The sequence below is a fragment of the Cibotium barometz genome, chromosome 36, assembly GCF_041138505.1.
Source record: "Cibotium barometz isolate CiBa-2024 chromosome 36, ASM4113850v1, whole genome shotgun sequence".
NCBI classification, from domain to species: domain Eukaryota; kingdom Viridiplantae; phylum Streptophyta; class Polypodiopsida; order Cyatheales; family Cibotiaceae; genus Cibotium; species Cibotium barometz.
Window position 1 is genome coordinate 13,980,268 of NC_141081.1, and position 9,681 is coordinate 13,989,948.

General features: G+C 43.9%; 1 protein-coding gene across 4 annotated transcripts; it reads left to right on the forward strand.

Annotated features, from left to right (window-relative positions):
* Positions 1-1,145: 1,145 nt before the first annotated feature.
* On the forward strand, positions 1,146-8,320 carry LOC147617516 (TMV resistance protein N-like). 4 transcript variants are annotated; one of them, XM_086775774.1, is made up of 9 exons: positions 1,146-1,887; positions 1,979-3,098; positions 3,221-3,496; positions 3,583-4,719; positions 4,814-5,449; positions 6,161-6,775; positions 6,882-7,392; positions 7,465-7,574; positions 7,789-8,119. In XM_086775774.1, the coding sequence occupies exons 1-7, from the start codon at positions 1,247-1,249 to the stop codon at positions 7,389-7,391; spliced, it is 4,935 nt and encodes a 1,644-aa protein (XP_086631900.1). In that variant the 5' UTR covers positions 1,146-1,246; the 3' UTR covers position 7,392; positions 7,465-7,574; positions 7,789-8,119. The 4 variants fall into 4 exon arrangements, with proteins under 4 accessions (XP_086631900.1, XP_086631902.1, XP_086631899.1 ...); XM_086775776.1 differs by having other exon boundaries at positions 3,589-4,719; XM_086775773.1 differs by having other exon boundaries at positions 6,882-7,574; positions 7,789-8,320.
* The last annotated feature ends 1,361 nt before the right edge of the window (positions 8,321-9,681 follow it).

Below are 9,681 nucleotides of genomic sequence, written 5' to 3' on the forward strand. Positions count from 1 at the left end.
TACATGGACATTTCTTTATTAGTGAAGATGGGTACGTTACATTTGTGAAGATGGGTACATTACATTTGTGAAGATGGGTACGTTACATTTCTTTATTAGTGAAGATGGGTACGTTACATTTGTGAAGGGAAGTACTTTTAAACATGTACATGTGGTGCTTGTGTTGTTGGTACTTTTTTCTAAGCTCACGCATTCATGTGTATGATGACTAGTTTAGTATCATAAGCTTCAAAGTCCTTGGTAAGAGTTTAAACCTAAGCTTTATGTTAAATCAAAAAATTTAAACATTTATATTTTGTTTGATTTTTTATCTACTTTGTACTAACTGTCTAGTGTGGGAGGGGGGGGAGTCGGTTCTCTTCCATGGTTATGGTAGAGAACCAACTCCCCTTCTCCCGAAGAGAGCTTGGTGTAGCCACTTCATGTGGTGAAGGGGGGTTCAACTCCCCTACTCTCTATCTTTGTGGTAAAGGGACAAGTCTTCACCATCGACAACAATGTTGGAGATTGCGATCTTGGAGATGTTCTTATTCGAGGCCAAATCATCTCTCCTATCATAGGTAGGCTTGAATCTTATCTACTTTGCTATTGAATTTTTTTCCCTTGTGCATGAAAATTTAAGATAATACTTGGACTTTGTTTTAATCAATGTGATAATTTTGTTGTGGAAAAGAAGTTTGTGAGTTTGAATATTGCTAATAAAGTATGGTAATTTTATTGAAAAAAAAGCCTTTCATTTTAAAATAATGCTTGTCATTTGAAAATTTTACTTCTTATGAAAAGGAGTGATAAAAAATACATGTCAATTGAAATTGTAGTACACCCGTCAATTTTAGGCAGCGGCACCAACTTTACAACTTCAAAAAAATTGACTATTTGACATAGTACTCCAGAAGTCGTCGAGATGTGACTAGCCAATCAATTGAGTATAGAGGCCCTTTTTCCCAAGTCATCTAAGTGCCCATCATGGGGCTCTACTCTAAGGCTTCCCCCGAAGTGGTCCAAATTAGCTAATTCAAATTAATTAACTTGATTTAATTCTTATTTTCGCTCAAATTTAGATCAGATTTGGACAAAGTTAATGCACGTCAACTTCAAAATAAGCATCTAAACGAAAGTTGAACAATATCTCTAAAAGAAGCTAGCGTGTGCAGTGTCAATCTCCCTTTCGTTCTGCGAATCTGTTGCATCTCAACCTTCTTCAGTTGTATTTGCTGTGCAGAGTGCTGAGAATTCCGGGGAAAATATGGGTCAGGTACTTAGTTGTAAGAAGGGGTTTACAGATAGTTGCATTGGGTGGCTTTGGGAATCTATGGGTCACCGTGGTAGCAGTAGTAGTCAAGTGTCTACAGAAAGTTGTTCTGAGGCGGTGCTCGGGCAGGATACGATTAGCACATCCATCGTGAGGAATCCTCCTGGCAAGGTCGAGTATGCCGTGTTTTTGAATCATCGGGGCCCTGATGTGAAGAAAAGTTTCGTTGATCATCTCTACCAGTCCTTGCAGACTTCCGGTGTTCATTCATTTGTGGATTGCACGGAGCTCAAGGTAGGGGAGAAGTCATGGGATGCCATTGTGAGTGCCATTCACCACAGCAAGATCCACATAGCAATCTTCTCTCCACACTACGCCGAATCAGATTGGTGCTTGAACGAGCTGGTTGAGATTGTTGAATGTTTTTCCAATGGAAGCAGTGACTTCTTCCTGCCAGTGTTCTACAACGTCGTGCCTAGCGACGTTCGCTCGCCAACCTCAGAGAAAAGCTGCTATTCATCCGCTTTCGCGAAGCTTCGTCTTCAGCACGACCATTCTGTCATTGAAAAGTGGAAGAGCGTTCTGTATGAAGCGTCCATGGTTACTGGGTGGTCCCTCTCCGACGCTGCCCATGGGTGAGCTGTCTAAACCGAACATAGCTAATTCGCTGCACCGTTACACCTCATGAATTATGCTAATCTAGTTTGTAATCGTGTGGAACAACAGGTTCGAGGCCCGTCTGGTGAAGCTCATTGTATCTGAGGTTCTGAATGTGCTCAACAGAACTTTCTTGGAGGTAGCCAAGCACCCGGTGGGCGTGAGAGAGCAGTTGCAAGAGGCTCTAGATCTCATGCAGTTCGACAATATGGAGAAGGGAGTTCGCACATTGGGCATAATTGGGATGGGTGGTGTAGGCAAAACTACCCTAGCCAAGTCTATTTACAATGGGATTCACAGAGAGTTCGAATGTAAGAGCTTCATGGAGAGCGTGAGATCAGAAGCTAAGAATCCCAATGGACTGCGAGGTGTTCAAGAGCGCATGATCAGGAGTCTGCTGAAGACGGATGCTGTTTCTGTTGACAGTATTTCACGTGGGAAGCACATCATGAAAGAGCGACTCCAGGGCCTGAAGGTCATGATCATTCTCGATGATGTGGATGACCGAGAGCAGCTTGAGGCACTCCTACCACCTCTGGATTGCCACCTCAATGATGGCAGCCAGATTGTGATCACCACACGAGACGAGCAAATCATCGTCTGGGCGGATGCCCAGGAAAGGCTCCTCATGCAAGGGCTCAGCAACCCTCACGCCCATCAGCTCTTCAACTGGCATGCCTTTCTCCGGGCGCAACCACCCACAAAGCTCAAGAATCTGGCGGCGAATGTAGTCACCGCTTGCCAAGGCCTTCCACTTTCCTTGGAAATCCTTGGTGCCCACCTCTACAGCAAGGATGAGCTCGTGTGGGAAGACACTGTGAGGGTGCTTCAAAGCCAGCGGGCCAATCTGCCCGCGCGGAGAAAAGTGACGGAGAGCCTGAGAATCAGCTATGATGCCCTGGGCAGTAATGAGGAGAAGTTGATGTTCCTGGACATAGCCTGCTTCCTCCTGGGAGAGCACGAAGACAGAGCTAAGAGAATCTGGGGCGAATCACTTGCAGCTGGGCTCTGCCTCGACAACCTCAGGCTCAAGTCTCTGGTCAAGCTGGATCATGACAGAAGGCTCACGATGCACGATCACTTGCGGGACATGGGGCGAGAGATCGTGGAGAACAACCAACCAAACAGATGGCAGCGCAGCCACCTGTGGAATGAGGAGGATGTTCGTTTCGTCTTAAGAAGCGGAATTGTGAGATGTTTCTTTCCTCTAATTACTCTAATTTTTCTCCCAATATAGTCTCTGCGATGCGATAGCTGTAATGGTCATGTCTCATTCAGAGGAGTAATTAATCTTGTATGGTCTTCGAGCAGGGGACGAGTGCAGTGCGGGGGCTGGGCTTCATTCTAAAAACCGATGAAGAATGGGACACAGGGTCATTTGCCGGCATGAATGCCATGGAACTGCTAGTGTTAAGCAACGGTTCTCTCAAGGGCGATTTTGCTCACGTATCCAAAGAACTCCGATGGTTTCAGTGGCGCAATTGCCCGCTGGAATCTCTACCCTTCGACCTAGGCCTAGAAAATGTCGCCGTGCTAGACTTGATGGGAAGCAGGATTCTAAGCTTTTCCAGTGATCACATGTCCAAGGTGATGCTTCATCTAATTAACAAGCTCCCATTTTTCTTTTGCTCATGCAGTTGAAGTTTCATTTATTAACTGTGGACTTTTATTAGTTTCAGAGCCTGAAGGAACTCAACCTCAGTGAGTGCCCAAATCTCAAGCACCTTCCTGAATTCGACGACTGTCTCAGTGGCTTAGAGATGCTAGACCTTGGAGGCTGTGTGAACCTAGAAAGGATACCAGATTCTGTCTGCCGCTCAAGTCCAAGCTTGAGGTACCTCAACCTTAGCAATTGCAAGGAGCTCACGACACTTCCAGAGGGCATCACACACTTGCGATCCGTCACCACACTCCTCCTGAACAAATGCAGCAAAATCACAAAGTTGCCAGTTGCAATCGGACAGCTTACAGCGCTCAAGGAGATTGGGCTGGAAGAGACTTCTCTGAACACACTTCCACAATCCTTTGGAGATTTGAGCAATTTGGTATCGCTTCACCTTCGTGAATGCTCCCAGTTGATAGAGCTTCCTTCGACAATGGGCAACCTCAAGAAGCTCACATCCTTCACGGTCAGCAAGTGCCCCCTTATTTCCGAGATCCCACAAGGAGCAAGCAATCTCATAAATCTCGTGGAACTCCAAATATGCTACTGTAAATCAATGTCTAGGCTTCCTGACAACATTGGAAATCTTCAAAAATTGAAAACCTTTCAATTACATCATAATGTCAAGCTATCTTTGTTGCCTCCGAGCATCAGTCAACTTGCGGCACTGGTCAGTTTGGAAATGGGGGATTGTAATATCAACGACAGAGGGCTCCCCGATGCATTCTCTACCTTATCATCTCTTCAAAAGATCCATTTACAGTATAACCCGCTCTCAAGGTTGCCAGCAGACTTCCACCACCTTTCAAAGCTTCGGACACTTGAACTTCACCACTGTAACAATTTATGTGAGATTACATGCCTGCCTCCCACACTGGTGGTTCTGGACATGGGTGACTGCCCAAGATTGCGAACAATTCACCGCCTCTCCTTGCTCACAGAGTTGAGGGATTTGGTTCTTTGTAATTGCACAGCGCTAGTGGAGCTTACTGGATGGGAATGCCTATGTCATCTCTCAACACTAAACATCACCGGATGCAAAAGTCTAGTAAATATGCCTGGGTTGGAAAAGCTTACATCATTGAAATGTTTGTACTTAGCTGGTAGTGGAATAACTCTATTGCAAGATAGCCGGCCGTGGATTCAGGTAACACAATGTCATGCCTGTTTTGCTCAATGCGGCATGCCAAATGCTTGCATTTTATTTATATTTACTTGATAATTTGGCTGATTTGACACAGAGCCTGGTTTCTTTGGAGCTAGTTAGTCTATATGGAGGGGAAATACCTGACTGCTTCCTCAATTGTAAGGCGAAGATTCAAGGGGTGCAACATAAACAGGATGCAAATGAACGCTGCATGGAGGTGGTGGTGCCAGAAGTAGATATTGCATGCAAGGCAGTATTGTGTTGCTTTGTTTCACACGACCAAGGATGGTCGGACTACCCATGGGACCATGGTCGATACTCAAGCAGCTACACCTATGTGGAGTTGCAGGTCGTGGAGAGAGAAGGGGGTGGAATTAAGTTCTCTCAATTGTTATTCGTCAACAGGCATGCGGATCGGAGGAACCAGCTTCACATCTCCATCCTCAGGGCATCGCATCCATTGGTGGCTAGCTTGAAAGGCGGGGACACAATTCGTGTAGTTGCCAGATCCCGATTTAGGGGGTGGGCAATCACGCTAAGTGAAGGAGCCGTGAAACTGACTTATGCAGAGGACGGAACAAGAGAAACTCTACGAGAACTGTCAAGGCAAGCTGTGGAGAGCTCTCCTGTATTAAATCAATGGCCGGAGAGCACCAATATTATTATGTCAGGGCAAGCCGTGGAGAGCCCTCCTGTATTTCAATGGCCGGAGAACACCAATACTATTAAGGTACGTTCAGACAGTTTTGAACATACATCGTAGTAAGCCCTTTTTTTATTTGGGGAACATAATTATATTTATAAGCTGAGCAAAGTCATATACACAAGTCCAATTTTTACAACTGTCACTCCCATCTTACTACCATTCACTTTTAAGAAGGCTACAAATTCGGGCCCTTTAAAAGAAAAGCACAGTTTTGAACATACATCGTGGTTAAGCCCTGTTAATCTCTACAAGTAAACTATGCCACTCCCCTCATGTGGCATTTGATTATTTTCTAATGGAAGCCATACATTAAATAAGTGGCACTCTGGAAGGTCTATGTTACAGAATGAATCTCGCTCACCCCAAAGACCCTAAGATTTGCTCACAATTAGTGATAATCTCGCTCACCCCAAAAACCCTACGATCTGCCGAATTTTAAAGCTTTAAGCAGCATCAGTATTTGAATAGCTCGAGATCCATTTGTAAGAGATTTAATTACTTAACATCACAAGGAAAATTATCTTCATTATCAGTAGCACCGCTGTCCACTGCTGGAATCTCTTCCCTTCGAGCTAGCTGGCCTAGAAAACATCGTGGCGCTAGACTTGATGGGAAGCAATGTTCTAAGCTTTTTCAATGACCACATATCCGGGGTGATGTTCCATCTAACATTAGAGCCTGACATTTTCTGTTTCTCATGCAATTGAAGCTTGATTTATCAACTGTGGTCTGTAGGAACTCAACCTCAGTAAACGCTTGGATCTCAAGGAGCTTCCTGAATTCACTGATTGTCTCAGTAGCTTAGAGATGCTAGACCTTGGAGGCTGTGTGAACCTAGGAAGGATACCAGATTCTGTCTCCCACTGTTCAAGTTTGAGGGACCTCAACATTAGCAATTGCAAGAAGCTCACGACACTTCCAGAGGGCATCACACGCTTGCGATCTCTTCAAAAGATCCTTTTGCAGTATAGCGCGCTCTCAAGGTTGCCAGCAAACTTTGACCAGCTTCCCACGCTTCAGAGTCTTGAACTTCACCACTGTAACAATTTATGTGAGATTGCGGGCTTGCCTCCCACACTGATGGTTTTGGACGTGGGTGATTGTCCAAGATTGCGAACAATTCCCTGCCTCTCCTTGCTCGAAGAGTTAAGGGATTTGGTTCTCTGTAATTGCACAGGGCTAACAGAGCTTACAGGATTGGAATGCTTATCTCATCTCTCAAGACTAAACATCACTGGATGCACAAGTCTAGTAAATACGCCTGGGTTGGAAAGGCTTACATCATTGAAATGTTTGTACTTAGCTGGTAGTGGAATATCTCTATCGCAAGGCAGCCGGCCGTGGATTCAGGTAACGCAATGTCAGATTGGATCATATGCTTCCCATGTTTGCTCTGCTTACTGATTTACCTGCATGTTACTTATATTGACTTGATAATTTGGCTGATTTGACACAGAACCTGGTTTCTTTGGAGCTAGTTAGTCTATATGGAGGGGAAATACCTGACTGCTTCCTCAATTGTAAGGCGAAGATTCAAGGGGTCCAACATAAACAGGATGCAAATGAACGCTGCATGGAGGTGGCGGTGCCAGAAGTAGATATTGCATGCAAGGCAGTATTGTGTTGCTTTGTTTCACACGACCAAGGATGGTCGGACTACCCATGGTACCATGGTCGATACTCAAGCAGCCACACCTATGTGGAGTTGGAGGTCGTGGAGAGAGAAGGGGGTGGAATTAAGTTCTCTCAATTGTTATTCGTCAACAGGCATGCGGATCGGAGGAACCAGCTTCACATCTCCATCTTCAGGGCATCGCATCCATTGGTGGCTAGCTTGAAAGGCGGGGACACAATTCGTGTAGTTGCCAGATCCCGATTTAGGGGGTGGGCAATCACGCTAAGTGAAGGAGCCGTGAAACTGATTTATGCAGAGGATGGGACGAACAGTCTTCTTCGAGAACTGTAAGGTGTGGAGAGCACTAATATTCGTCGTGCATTGCAATATCAGGACCAATACTTCCCCCTGTATTAATATGCAGGTTGATGCCTGTGGAGAAGGGCCGATATTGCCCGTGGATAGTAAGGCAAAAAGCTGTGGAGAGCACCAATATTATCCTTGTACTGAGGCGACCTGGAATGCATGACAGAGGTATAATCCTGTCTTCTTTCTCAATATAATGCTTAGGTTATACGTGGTGATGGATATATAGTATTCCAATGTGAACTATTTTATTTGCTAAACAAGTACCTTTTTGTATCACCTTCAATCCTTTTCTCGATCCGTTAGATAATATGCAACGGTTCTTATTCTTATGTCTGATTAGTGTCTGCCTTTGCCTGGATGTTTGTTCCTTTGAAACTAGGTTTGAACACTATATGGTTGAGCGGCTTCAACTTATGTGAGGAATTTGGTGGGCTGGAGAGCCTCGGCCTCAAAGACATGAAATTCTAAAATCATGTACTGAATTTCTGTCAACTTCTGCTTTGCCCCACAAGAGCTTCCATATACGATTGTAAGCTTGAGGTCTGATCTCCTTGCCTTGACTTAGGCACCCAGAGTTCGAGCTTCTTCACACACTTTGTGTGTAGGATAAAAAGAAAGACAACTGGTAAACAAAGCATCCTGTCAAGAGTCGCTACCTTTTGTGTAAGATAAGGCCGTTGGTAAACAAAGCATCCTGTCAAGAGTCGCTACCTTTTGTGTAAGACAAGGCCGTTGGCCACAATGTAATGTAATACATCAGTCTCTTCCCCCGTGTATTTGAGTATGTAGCTCAAAAGCTGTAGCATGTACCATGATTTATGCTTAATTAAGTACGGTAGTTCTTTAGCATGTAGCTCAAACGCTCTAGCATGTACCATGATTTATGCTTAATTAAGTACGGTAGTTCTTTAGATGGTATCAATGATTAGGTGATTTGCCTACACAATCAAATACTGAAGGGCTTGAAACAATCTCATAAGCTCTAGTATGTACCATGATTTATGTTCTATTAATAAGCAAGCTAATTCTTATCTTAAAAATAGGAATTAAGGTCAACCTATCCAAGATTTTATCAATCCTCACTTGAAATATCGTTGGAAAGATTTTTAAGAGTAGAATTTAAATCTATAATCTTTGACAAATTTGGAGTTAATATGCTCAAGATATGGCAATAACTATATTATAAAGTTGATTCCCAAAATGTGAGATTTTTTCTAAATTATCTAATATTGTCATTAGGCAATTATATATAGAAGGGCTTTAAACAATCTGCAAGCTCAGCTCCATAGATCAGGGTGGTTAAGCGAACCTCCAACAACTTGAGGCATTGGTGTTGTTGTAAAAGTTCCAATTCTCAATCATACACCTAGTCCAACCCTTGTGGGTGTCTCTTTTAGCTCCTTTCAATTGGAGAAATTGTTGGGATCCAACGACCTTGCATGTTGCATCAAGATGGAGGTGTTCTTGTAGAAAAATCCATCTTTGGCAAATTGTGATTGGTCTTGAAGGTGACCTTGAAAGTGATCTAGGCACCCAAGACCTAGCCAATAATGATGCTTAGATGAAGAACCTATGTGCATGGAATAAATTGATCCTAAACCTCAGTTATAAATAAATAGATCCAAGTAGTATGACAATTGATTACATTAAACGTATGTACGGGATACAATCAAAGATCAATTTGAATGCATCGATATGCCTTCTCTTGCTGCATTGTAAAAAAAAAAAACTCATTAATCTGGAGATGAATGGTCAGCTGTTCTCAGTCAAGAGCTTAAGCCTATATAGAAATAAGTGTCTTGCACCTTGGAGCCGTAAATATAACTTTTCGATATGGGTATGCTAGTCTATCCACCATCACGTCCTCAATGCTCTATTTGTAGCACAAGAATGCTTCCTGTTCTATGGGAGTGAAGGTAGAGATTTAATAACCAGCTTGATGAAGGTGAGGAGGAGAAGCTCGTTGGTAATGTTTACCAAATATCCCTAGTCATGATTTATGTATGAAAGGGTCATATAGTCTAAGGTCGAGGGTTGTCAAAAATGAGAAGGTCTAGTGGAGGGAGCTTTTCTTGGCTACCCCTCTCTCTCTAATTCTCCCTACCACCATCTCCTCCCACCACCTCCTAGCCCCGCCCAGTCAAGCTTAGCTTCTCCCCTCCAACCTAGCTCCTCCCTTTCTCTTTCTATCTATGACCAGTTCTCTCTCTCTCTCTCTCTCTCTCTCTCTCTCTCTCTCATCTCTTTCTCTCTCTCTCTCTCTCTCACCCTC